We start from the raw sequence: 13,401 nt of genomic DNA, 5'->3' as shown, positions 1-13,401 counted from the left end.
GTTTATTTTATATTCATCTGTATTTTTTAAGATTCGGGAGACTGGAAAATGGATAATTGCATATAATTTCCTACATATTAACGTTTTATCAGTAACATCTAAAAGATGTGGCCTTCTCTCTCCCCCACTCCCATTATTAGTATGCAACTGTCTGTTCTCAATGTGTCCTTGACTTTCTAGGAATTTCACATACAAGTAGCTTACAAGCAAACAACTTAGTGGAAGCAGAATGATTCCAGATGCAAACAAAAAAAGCTGCGAGATGGTTTTAAAACATTACATTGCCAGCACACAAAAGGAAAACAGCATTTGCACATGTAAAAAGTATCACATGCATCCAAGTTTAGAGGCCACACACCTTGAAAAGCTGGCGACTGTGGTGCAACCGCTGTTACTGGCTTTGTCATTGGAGCAGAGGAGAAAGGATCTTCAGATGGTGTACTAAAGGCGTTTGTAATCTGGGAACACAATGAACTAATGCTATCGACTTCTCCTTCAGACTCAGGAACTGTAAGCAGGAAAAAAAAAAGTTTGCACAGATATGGCCCAGCATAATACAAAGGCACCTTCCTGCTTTTTCACAATGTCGTTCAAAAAAACCCTACACCTGTCTTCTGAAAACCCTAAGAGGAAAAGTTAAGAGCAAAGAAAAATGTTGGCGAATGAGCATGAAGGTTACAATTATTCTGATTTTATGTCAGTTTCTCACAGTACTTACATCCATATTACATATCAGAATAATTATCAAAAGTTGCATAACTTTCACTTGCAAAAGCTGGGCCTTTAACTCATTAGCCACTGCAAATCTCTATTACTCAAGATACGCTGACCAAAGCCAAAATGTTTTTGACTAAGTACACTCCTTATAGTTCAAAGATAATTAACAGCAGTCAATAAACTTTGAATTTATTTATTTATTTTATTTATTTATTGGATTTGTATGCCGCCCCTCTCCGTAGACTCGGGGAGGCTAACAACAGTAATAAAGACAGCATATAACAATCCAATATTAAAACAGTTAAAAACCCTTGTTATAAAACCAAACATACATACAGACATACCATGCATAAAATTGTAAAGGCCTAGGGGGAAAGTGTATCTTAGTTCCCCCATGCCTGGCGGCAGAGGTGGGTTTTAAGAAGCTTACAAAAGGCAAGGAGGGTGGGGGCAATTCTAATCTCTGGGGGGAGTTGGTTCCAGAGGGGCTGCCACAGAGAAGGCTCTTCCCCTGGGTCCCACCAAGCGACATTGTTTAGTTGACGGGACCCGGAGAAGACCCACTCTGTGGGACCTCACTGGTCGCTGGGATTTGTGCAGCAGAAGGCGGTCCCTGAGATAATCTGGTCCGGTGCCATGAAGGGCTTTATAGGTCATAACCAACACTTTGAATTGTGATCGGAAACTGATCGGCAACCAATACAGATATCAAACCCATATTTGGTAATATGTGATGTTATCAAGAAATTCTGATTATATTTAGAAGAAGCCTATCGGTTTCTAATCTAATATTACAACTCGGAGGTCATAAAATCAGCAACAGAATGGCACCTTGTAGTGACATATCAAATGAGAAAAGTAGAAGTTATGATGAGAATCAAACCAACATTTGTTCTCTATCAATATGCAGACATACTCAAAACAGAATTTGGGATTTTTTAAAAAAAATCTTACCTGAGTTTTTTATAGGGAAGTCAGTCTTTCTTTGCACTGTGGAGGGCAACTCATTGATTCGTAGAGAAAGCTGGCGTTTAAATGGAGACATCTTCTGGCTAAGAGCAGGGAAACCTCGGAAAGACCCCTGCCTGGCAAGCTGTTCAATAGGAGCATGTCGCCGAGGGATGGCATGAGGATTGCCGGATTCTTTTTCACCAGAAGTTGCAACTTCAGCAGTAGGAGAAGTGGGTGAACTCGGAGACGGAGCCGTATTGCCAGGTACAACACTTGAAGGAGTTGTTTTCACATCTGTTTCAACTGCAATGAAGTATTTTAAAAATGAAGAGCATGAATACTTGAGACTAATCTTTTTTTTAATATTTATTTTTTTTAGTTCAGGAAAAAGTACATTCATGATGCAAAATATAGCTTCTAGCTTATTTAGTCTTTATAAGGCAAATATAGTTCAATGATTTAATTTATTACCTAATTAACATTTCAACTATCAATTACAGTTTCTTATCTCAAGGGGCAAAAAAGCATACATAGCATTTATTTATTGAAGAATTGGCATGTGTTACTAAACGTTTACGTTTGCAACCTCAAACTGAAAGAAGTATACAGTATATGCTGAATATGTGCTCTTAGTCCTTCATTTGTAAAACTGAGATAAAATCAGATTGGGATAGGTAACAATCTAGAAACCCGAGGTCAGATCTTCCCTTTTAAATCTCAGGCAGCAGATTTGTCACTATCAGCAACAATAATTTCCAGGCCTAAACATTTAGAGAATTTCAAATTGACCTTTCTCATCTCGTGGACTAATGTCCGAGTTACTGCACTGGAGCCTGTTCAATGTGTTTTCATCTATAACTTGAGGCCTGCAATGTATTTCTTTTCAATCTGATATTGCCATTCAAGATCAGAAAACAGCAAATTTCTTCAACCTGATGTATATGTTACAACTGGTCCTTTAGACTTCTATTTAGACACTTCCTATAGTTACTATATTTTGAGCCATGATGCATCATATCACGGAGCCATTGAATTTTATTGCACATGAATAAGAAAATATGAAAATGTTGCCCTTAGCTTTATATACTGTATTTTCATGGGACAACAATGTCTAGCCTTTTTTGCCTCTCAATGAAGCTACATTTTTCATTCTGCTTTGCAATCATACATATTATTTATTTAAAAATAGCAATATATGATATATGTTCATATGATATATGTTCCATAGTATATGGAGATCATCAAAAGGTATATAACGACTATAACCTGCCTTGTTTTTTCTACTTAATTTATAAAGCCTAGAGGTTGAGATCAGAAGGTTAAATAAGGATTGGAAAATAACAAGCAGCAATGCCAACTCTAACTCTTGACTTTCCTGCCTGAGCATGCACTGGAAATATCACACACGATGAAATAGGAATTAGCTAACTAGATTGCATGCTCACTATTTTGTAGTGAGAACCAGGAGAGCCACTCAAATTTTATTTAGTTTGTAACTTTAACTAAATATTCTGGTCTTTACAAAATAGATTGGTCAAGATTATTTTTTCATCAGGTCATAAATACTGGAAACCATTAATGCAGGTGATTCTCCTTTATTACCGTATTTTTGGAGTATAAGACACACCTTTTCCCCCCTAAAAGAGGGTGAAAGTTTGGGTGCATCTTATACACCAAATGTAGACCCACCCAGACTTTTAAATGGAGGTTTCAGAGCCTCTGTTTCAGAGGCTTTTTTTCAGCGTCTGAAACTTCCGTTTAAGAGGCTGGGCAGGACTACAACGGAGGTTCCAGAGACTCGAAAAAAGTCTCTGAAATGGAGGTTTAACATGCTGCAAAAATGCCTCTAAAATGGAGGCTTCACAGGCTGGAAAAATGCCAGCTTTTTTCTTATTTTCTTCTTCCAAAACTAAGGTCAGTCTTATTCTCCGGTGTGTCTTATAGTCCGAAAAATACGGTATTTGACAACGTATGATTAGGTACACAAAACTATGGTCATAACAATGTAAAAAAAAGTCAAAAATATTTTCCCCTTTCTAATGTATACTCAAAGGCAGACTCTAATTATTCTATTTCTTTGTGACAAATATCAAACTCCTATTTATTCACAAAATATATAAAAATGTATTTATATTGTATTCTTGGTACCAATTTAATAATTATCATTAACCCATTGATCTTTTGGCTATGATTCATTTTCTCAAAATTAGCCAAAAAAAGAAAGTAGTGTTAGTTTGTAGAAAACAACAAGAATCCTTATGGGATGCTATTTTTAGCAGGATAAATGCATAACAATGGACAAGCTTTTGAGTTCTACATACATTTTCAGATTACATGGTATGATAAAAATGCTTTATGAAGACATGAGATTCAAAATCTATCCTGGGTCCTATTTTCCTATGGAGATTAAAGACTGACTAAATTATATATTGTTAGATATTGTAGGTATCAGATTATATTCAAGACTTTTCCAATTTAACAGTAGTAGCTGACTTCCATTTTGGCAAACATTAAACCCACATTTTACCAAGATAGAGATATTTCTCCATATCTGGGTGAGACACAGAATTTCCAGAAAAATGAAGAGCAGAAATGAAGAAAACATCTACCATATAAACACAATGAAAACATACAAAAACAAAGAAATTTGCAACATCTTCTACAACACAAAGAATAGGCGTTGATTGCTTACCTGAACGCCTCTTCTCGTACGGTGAGCGGGTACAGCAGTCACATGGGTTGCTCATGTCCAATCCGGTGGAACTGAGCCTAGTATTAAAAAAGCTTGCCGGATCCGCCCCTTCCCCAGAATTCGCGAATCCATAGACTAGGCTCAGTTGTGAAGCTCTGTAGTGTTCAACTCTCATTGTTAGAGGAAGAAAGATATAGAAAGATAAAGAAGACACATACAAGGGCGGGAAGTGACTGCTGTACCCGCTCACCGTACGAGAAGAGGCGTTCAGGTAAGCAATCAACGCCTATTCTCCGTACTGAAGGAGCGGGTCCAGCAGTCACATGGGACATACCCAATAGATGGTCCCTAGGGTGGGATTAGCTTGCTATCGTGTGAGATAACGGATTGGAGTACCCTTCTGCCGAAGGCAGCGTCCGCTGAAGCGTAAGAATCAATCTTGTAGTGCCTGATGAAGGAATTTGGCGAGGCCCAAGTGGCTGCTTTGCAGACCTCCTCCAACGGGGCTTGAGTCGCCCAAGCAGCCGAGGTGGCTGCGCTCCTGGTGGAATGCGCTGTGATGTTCCTTGGAACTGAGAGGGAGGCCGACTCATAGGCCTTAGATATAGTCCCTCTGATCCAACGGCCTATTACTGTTGAAGACACTTTGGCCCCCATGACTCTGGGATGATAGGCTACAAAAAGTGCTTCTGACCTCCGAAAGGGTCCTGTGCGTTGGATATAGATTCTCAGCGCTCTGGTGAGATCCAGGGTGTGCCATCTAATTGCCAAGGGATGGTCTCGTTGGAGGCAGAAGGAAGGTAGGACAATATCCTGAGATCTGTGGAACATGGAACTGACCTTGGGTAAGAAGGTGGGGTCCAGTCGCAAGACTACCTTGTCCTGATGGAATTGGCAAAGGTCCTGCCTGATTGAGAGGGCAGCCAGCTCCGAAATGCGTCGAGCAGAGGTAATAGCCACCAGGAATGCTACCTTAAAGGATAGGTACCTGAGGGACGCCGATTTTAGGGGTTCGTATGGTGCCTGCGTGAGGGAATGGAGAACCCGTGGCAAATCCCATGATGGGTACCTGTGGACCTTGGAAGGTCTGAGGTTGGCTATGCCCTTGAGGAATTCCTGAACTTCAGGGAAGGATCGGAGAGGCTGTCTGCGGGGACCTCCTAGGACAGATGAAATGGCTGCCAGATGACGCCGGAGGGTGCTGGTGGAAAGTCCTTTATGGAAGCCTTGCATAAGGAAGGAAATTATTCTGTGTATGGGGATGCACAGAGGGGAGAGACCTTCCTGTAGACACCACTGGTGAAACTTGGACCACGTGTGGTCGTAGATTCGATTGGTCGAACCCCTTCTGGCCTTTAAAATGACCTCCACTGAATCGGGGTCATGACCACGCAGCTCTAAATCTCTCCTGATAACAGCCAGGCGGTGAGGTGGAACCACTCCGGGTCTGGATGGAAGGAGGCCCCCTGCCGCAGCATATCCCCCGAAACGGGGAGTCGCCAAGGGTCCTGGACGGACAGCTGTTGGAGATCCGCGAACCAGGGCCGGCGGGGCCAGTGAGGGGCGATTAGGATTACTCGGGCCCTCTCGGTGAGGACCCTGTGAATCACGTCCGGGAGGATTGGAATTGGAGGAAATGCGTAGAGTAGGCCTGGAGGCCATGGACTCCGGAGGGCATTGATCGCTTCCGCTCCCGGGGATGGAAATCTGGAATAGAAGCGAGGGAGTTGGGCGTTCGCATTGGTTGCGAAGAGATCCAGAATTGGTAGGCCGAATCTGAGGGTGATTTGATGGAACAGGTTTTGATGGAGGTTCCACTCTCCTGGGTCTATCGTTGCCCGGGATAGCCAATCCGCCTGGACGTTGAGACTCCCCGAGATGTGATCGGCTAGGAGCGACTGGAGATGTTTTTCCGCCCAAAGGCCCAGCTTGAGGGCCTCCCTCATGAGAGCCTTGGATCTCGTGCCCCCCTGTCTGCAAATGTGGCTTTTCGTGGCAATGTTGTCGGTGAGAATGAGAACGTGCCGGTTGGGAATGCGAGGAGAGAAATGCTTCAGAGCCAGGGAAACGGCTCTTAACTCTAGCCAATTGATTGGCCTGGAAGCTTCCTCCGGGGACCACGTGCCCTGGGCTATCATCCCCTGGGCGTGGGCGCCCCATCCCGATAGACTGGCATCTGTGGTGATGACAAATTGATCCGGGCACCTGAACGGGGATCCTCTGTCCATGGCCGGAGACTTCCACCACTTGAAGGATCTGCGAACACTCAGTGGGATGACAATGCGTCGATTTGAGTTGCTGTGCCCTGATCTCTGAAAAGGTAACAGGAGCCACTGGAGTTCCCTAGCATGAAGGCGAGCCCAGGGAATGATGCCTATGCATGACACCATCTTCCCCAAAAGGGAAGATAGAGTGACTATGGAAACTGAAGAATTAGATAAAATGTTAGAAATTAACTCCACTATACTGAGTTTTCTCTCGGGAGAGAGAAAAACCTGGGAGGATTCTGAATCAATAATGGATCCCAGGTGAGAAATGGATGTGGAGGGTTGGAGGTGACTCTTATCAAAGTTGATGGAAAATCCATGGTCCTGAAGGACTGACATGGTGACAGAAAGGTCTGTTTTCACTTTCTCTAGGGAGTTCCCATGAATTAAAATATCATCAAGATAACATAAAATGTGGATGGGAAATGCCCTGATATAGGCCGCCAGGGAGCCCAAGAGCTTTGTAAAGACCCGAGGGGCCGAGGAAAGGCCAAATGGCATCGCCCTATACTGGAAGAGCCTGCCTTGAAAGGAAAAACGTAAAAATTTTCTGTGGCATTTGGCTATAGGAATGTGAAGGTAGGCCTCAGTGAGGTCTAAGGAGACCATGAAATCTCCCGAGTGAATGGCGGCCAAAATAGAAGACAAGGAGTGCATCTTAAACTTTCTATATTTGATGAATAAATTTAGTTTCTTTAAATCCAAAATAGCTCTCCAACCTCCGGAGGACTTTGGAACCATAAATAGGATGGAGTAAAAACCTCGGCCCTTCTGACCGGAAGGGACCGGTTGAATGGCTCTGATGGACAATAGATGAGAAATGGCCTCCTCCATACGGTTACAATCTGAGGATGACCTGGGAGAAGGGCAGGAAATAAAACGTTTAGGGGGAGGAGAAATAAATTCTAAAAGAAGGCCTGTTTGAACAGTGTCAATGACCCAAGGGTCCTTGGAGGTGAGCCGCCAATTAGAGGCGAAATGAGCTAAGCGACCCCCTATGGGAATAGAGGTAGGATTACCATCTAGGTTTTTTTGAAGCCCTGTTAGAGGAAGCTCCCCTTTGGAAGCGAAACCCTCTACCCCTGGAGTTCCTACCTTGGGAACGAAAGCGGGGGGAATACTGACCTGGAGATCTCTGGTAGGAAGCCGCTTGATCTTGCTGGCGCCCTGGGCGACGAAAGGACTGCGTTTTGGTAGCCTTTTTTGTGGTTGGACCCAAAACTTTCTTCTTGTCCGTGGTTTCCGTGAGGAGTGGATCCAGAAGATCACCGAAGAGAAGGTCGCGCTTTAAGGGACCCTGGGATAACTGCCACTTTTGGCGAACTCCCGCTTGCCAAGGGCGAATCCATAGGAGTCTTCTTGCCGTAGTAGAAGCTGCAATAGACTTAGCAGAAAATCTAGTAGATTGCAAGGTGGCATCAGCCACGTACTGGGCAGCTGCAAAAACCTTGTTGAAGTCTTGTTGACCTCTCAAGTCATCGGGAGGAATATGCTGTTGAAGTTGGCGAAGCCACAGCAGCATGGCTCTGGAGAAAAAGGAAGCCGCTGCAGAGCTTTTAGTGGCCCAGGAATCAGCGGTGAATCCTCTTTTGAGCATTTGCTCAATGCGCTTGTCCTCTGGGCGGAGGACTTCCTCCGCCTCGCCTGGCACAGCCGCTGCCGAGTGAAGAATCTTGACAGGTTCATCCGGTTTGGGAAAGGATAGAAGCTCTTCATAGGAAGAGGAAAGTTTGTACAACTTTCTGTCCTTGGTGGAGGGATTAAGGCCAGAGGCTGGAAATTCCCACTGTTTGAGTAAAGCATCTTTAAACAACTTAGGCATAGGAATTACCTCGTTATCCTCCTGTTCCTCTGTGAAGTAAGGTAAATTCTCCTCCGGGGGATCAGTGGAAGTGGAGGCTTGTTTCTCCTGGGCCGCTAATCCCGTAGAAATTCTAGCTTTGAGGAGGAGAGATTTGAATAATTGAGAAGGAAAAATAGTAATAGGAGGAGGAACCTTTATTTGGGATTCCTCATCATCTGATAGGCCTTGAAAGGCATCCTCATCATCCTCTATATCCTCATATTCATCCTGGGAGGAATCTGAATCATCCTGAATAGGAGCTCTGACCGCTGGGGGAGAACCCAAGGGGCGGGAGGAGCGAGAAGGAGGAAGAGGTAAGGGAAGCTCATTGATGGTGGAGAGTTTGGCATCAATGGCTTTGGACAACACAGCAAAAATAGACTGGAACTCAGGAGGTAAACTGGAAATGTCAGCAGAAATGGCAGAAGAATCCCTAAAGGCCTGGGAGGATCCTGGCTGGGGGGAATCTTCAATAATATCTGGTTCCTCTGGACCTATGCCCCATAGGTTAGGTTGGGGTCTGTCTAGGTTTGGCTCATCCAGAGATAACACAGGGACCCCAGAAGGAGGCAGACTAGAAGCCTCTGGGGGGTCTTGACTACTGATTACTTGGGCCTGCACTTTCAAACGTTTTGCTGATTTGTCATGGATTTTTTGTAGGGCTAGGTCCCTTCTCTTCTCGGCCCTGGTGACCTTGGTCGGGGGGCGGGCCCCTGGAGAAGAGGAGGAAGAGGCCTGGGGGATACTAGTAATCTCATCGCCTGTAGGCCTGGCCTCTCTGGGACCTTTAGTTGTGCCTCTCTTGGGAAAGGTAGCCATAGTCTGACAATTAACAGAAGACAAGGCTGAGCCAATAACTGAATAATAAGGAGAAGAATTTCAAGGACTTCCCAAGAGGAATGGATCCTGCTTCGAGGCCTCGAAGCTGCTGAAACTTGAGGACAATCTGGGCAAACCCAGAGTTCGTGCCCCCAAACCCAGCGGGGCCAGCCTCCCTAAACTTTATAATTAAGTAAACCAAGGCACTCTGGTTGGAGGCTTAGCCGGTGGAGAATTTAGCCTGGGACCCCCAAGGCCCGCTCCGGGATCCGCGCGGTGGACTGAGGCCTACACGGCTGGCAGGGGGCCAACACGAGAGGCCTAGATTTAAAAAGGGCGCGAAGGCCTTCGCGCCGAAAAAGATCGCTGCTTAAAATCTCTTAAAGGGGAAGCGATCGACTAAGTCCAGGAGACTAGAAGGCGTCTCACTCCGCAGGAGGTATTTCTTAAGCCCTTAAATATTTTTGTATACAATAAATAATCAATAATTCAATAGATAAATACTTGCACCAGGACCTCCAGGCCAAAGGATTAGAAGAATCCACAAGCGGCCGCAGGAATCGTAACCGGCAAAACCGCCGGGGGAAAACGAAACCGCAACTTCTCCCAAGGAAAAAAGCCTAGCCGCTTTTTTTCTTTTTTTCTTTAAAACGGCTGGCGCAATTAGTGCAAGTAAATAATTAAAGACAATAAATCTTACTACTTTTTGAAGGAAAAGATCGAAGGGAAGGTGTTAGAATGTTGAACGAGCTATCACATACAACCGCAGGATATGCGAACTGAGCGAATTCTGGGGAAGGGGCGGATCCGGCAAGCTTTTTTAATACTAGGCTCAGTTCCACCGGATTGGACATGAGCAACCCATGTGACTGCTGGACCCGCTCCTTCAGTACGGAGAAATGCTTGTTAAATACATTATGACTGTTATACCTGGCACTAAAGTTAAACATATTACTGATACATTATTTGGCCTGAAAATATCTATAATATTTGAAAGAATTCAACAAGGCAACCTATACTTGAAATGGTCAGATTTGTATTCTGTTACCTTTGATGTCTTGTATTTGTCTCATGACTTCCTCTCTTTCTGCTTGTTCAGTTGCCGTAGTAACCCTGAATGACCCCTCCCTTGTGAAAGTGGTTCTACTGGCATCAAAGGTGGCTGTCACCCCACATTCTTTCTCTCTCTTTTGCTTTCGCTCCAAACACGCTGCAAATGCACAGCCAACTGCATGACTCAACCTCTCTCCCTGAAAAAGATCTCACATTAATTAGAAACAAAATCAGAAACCACCCAACTACTGCCAAATGATAGCTGGCACTCCATATAATCAACCTTTTTGTGTAAAATCCAACCCAAAAAGTTCGGAGCAACAAATGAAACCCGTTTTAAATCACATTATTTTTAATCATTTGGAGAAAAGGAGACTAAATACTTTTAGTGATACTAAAATATGTTGACCAAATACCTACTAAAATGCTGTTATAAAAATCAGTTAAGTTTTCACATTTTAAATAATTTGTACAGCGCAAGTAGATAAAAGTCCATCATTCGAAACAAAATATGCACTGGACTGTTACAATCTGTAAGAATTTAATATACAGTATTTAGATTCAAATCCATAAGGTTCAAATCCATAAGGCTTTATTTACTGCATTTATAGACAGCCAAAATAATTTATTTATTTATTTTATTTATTTATTAGATTTGTATGCCGCCCCTCTCTGTAGACTAAATTAGGACTCTGGGTGGCAAACACATAATTGATATACTCAGCAGTGGGTGGCAAACACATATATATGATATACGAGCCAGAACGTTAAATTGCGCTCACCATTGTGGCTCGTAACTGCTTGCAAGGTAAGTATGATTGTGCTTCTGCACCTGTGGAGGTAGCAAAATCGCATATGGCGCCACAGGTGCATCCGCGTTTCGGCATGCAAAAAACCCTCGCCGAAACACGGGCGCACCTACAGCTCCATGTGTGATTTTCCTACCTCCACAGGTGCAGCAGCAAGATCGCGCTGGCCCTGCAAGAACGTATGAGCTGTGGCGGCGAGCACAATTTAGCATTCCGGCTCATAGCCCACTGTTTGATATACCACACAAGGCCATAATACAAGCTTCCAGCAAATAAAAATCACGCAATTTTAATTTTGCATAATTTATATATTAAAGTTGAATTAAAATCCAGGAAACATTCCCCACACAGTATTGATTTGTACTTGAGATATTACTCTTTATCAAGTAAAAAGGAGACCTACTGTGTCCTTGACAGCCATGAAGCAATGACATATCCAACGTCTTGTAGTACCATCTCGACATATGTAAGAAAACGCTCGGTCAAAATTCCTATCTGGAGCACAGAAGGAGACCTTCTCTATTGTCTGATCAACTATAAGATCCTTTAAAAAAAAAGACAATATCTTTCAAATCATTTCAGGAATTTGGAATACCACAGCAATATGTTTTTCAACTTGTCTTTCAAAACAAAAATGTTTTCCCAATACAGGTAAATGTTTTAATCAATACAGATTTCTGGCACAGGATACGTTGCATCTCTCAAGGACTGGTAACATATTATTTCGCTGAAGTCTGGTAAGCTTGATCAGACGGGCTTTAAAATGAGTTCTATGGGAATTGGAGACAGTAACATCTTCAGATGTGTTGTAAATCTACAGGTCTGTGTATGTATCTTAGAAGAAGCTGACAATGTTGCTAGAAATCTATTAGTAATCTATTAAGCAACAATTAAAAAAAACATTAGCCTAAAATTCAACCTCTCTGCACTAATGCTCGGCATAGAAGAAACACATTAAGATCAAATTTAACTTCCAATACAAATAAGTTTTCATAGAAATAATGGGGATCTTGATGGATGGTTTATATAATGGGAGTACAGTAATTGAAGGATATAATTTGTTCAAAATGAACTGAAGTATTATTAGAAAAGGAGGCAGAGTTTCACTGTGTGTTAGAAGTATCACACTTGCTAAGAAATCTATATGAGCAAAGCTAGCACCACCGTGAACACGAAGTTAATTAAATTTAAAATAAGCAGAGGAACAAATATAGTTGCCGTTAATGTCTCCTAGTGCCTCCCAGCCAAGGAGAAAATGTAGTCGACACTCTCTGAACGCAAACGGAAGTTCTTTCAAAGAGGCATATAATAATAGCAATGGGGGACATAGTTATCAGCTGATGTTGGTGATGCCAAGAAAAACAAAAAGAGCTTCTTCGGATATTAAAAAGAAAAAAAGATCAGCATGCCATCTGCTTACTGAAGGCACCAAAATGGGAATAAGGTAACAAAGAAAAGGCTGAGCTACTCGAATTCTATTCTGACTCATTTTTCTCTAACAGGAAAGTATGTGTCCTACAAGACAATTGTGAAAAGAATCATTTAATTTTGGGACAGATACAAAATGGTCAGGGAATACCTATTTTATTTTGAATGTTTAAATCTCCATTACATCCAAATGAACTGAAATAATGCATTTATGGTCCGGTCAAACTTTCTGTATTATAATTGATAAATCATGGACGAAAAGAGAAGGGCTACATGACTACAGAGGACAAATCTCCTTTGTTCAAAAGAAAAAAAAATGAAAATCTAGGAAAGTATAGATTTGTTATTTTAACAACCACAGGCAGAAATAGTCTAGATATTATAGGGATATCAATCTGTAAGCAGCCTGAAAACCATATAACAACTATACGTAGTCCTCGAGTTACGACAACAATTGAGACCAAAATTTATGCTACTAAGTGAAACATTTGTTAAGTGAGTTTACCCCATTTTACGACTTTGCATTTGCATTTGTTAAATCAGTAATATGGTTCTTTAAGTGAATCTGGATTCTCCAAAGACTTTGCTTGTCAGAAGGTGGCAAAAGTGGATCACGTGACCCCAAGATATTGCAGCCATCATAAATATGAACCAACATCTGAATTTTGATGATATGACCACAGGAATGCTGCAACAGTACTAAGTGTGAAAAATTGTCGTAAGTCACTTTTTTTCAGACCTGTTGTAACTTTGAACAGTCACTAAATGAACTGTTGTAAGTTGAGGACTAACTGTACTCACAGTCACATAGATTTGCCAAGA

The 13,401-nt window shown here is 42.5% G+C and overlaps 1 protein-coding gene across 11 annotated transcripts in view; it reads right to left on the bottom strand.

The window, feature by feature from the left end:
• The window catches only part of NUMB (NUMB endocytic adaptor protein), a 92,277-nt gene that overhangs the window by 4,758 nt on the left and 74,118 nt on the right, over positions 1 to 13,401 (bottom strand). For all 11 annotated transcript variants that reach the window (XM_070758266.1, XM_070758289.1, XM_070758248.1 and 8 more), the window contains 4 exons: positions 11,555 to 11,695; positions 10,338 to 10,539; positions 1,672 to 1,971; positions 359 to 508 (listed from right to left, as the gene is read on the bottom strand). In XM_070758266.1, coding sequence (XP_070614367.1) covers positions 359 to 508; positions 1,672 to 1,971; positions 10,338 to 10,539; positions 11,555 to 11,695 — 793 coding nt within the window. The remainder of the gene's footprint in view (positions 1 to 358; positions 509 to 1,671; positions 1,972 to 10,337; positions 10,540 to 11,554; positions 11,696 to 13,401) is intronic.

The sequence above is a fragment of the Erythrolamprus reginae genome, chromosome 1, assembly GCF_031021105.1.
Source record: "Erythrolamprus reginae isolate rEryReg1 chromosome 1, rEryReg1.hap1, whole genome shotgun sequence".
In the NCBI taxonomy this organism is placed as follows: domain Eukaryota; kingdom Metazoa; phylum Chordata; class Lepidosauria; order Squamata; family Dipsadidae; genus Erythrolamprus; species Erythrolamprus reginae.
Note: the sequence above shows the minus strand (reverse complement) of the source record. Positions and strands in the feature narration are given on the sequence as shown.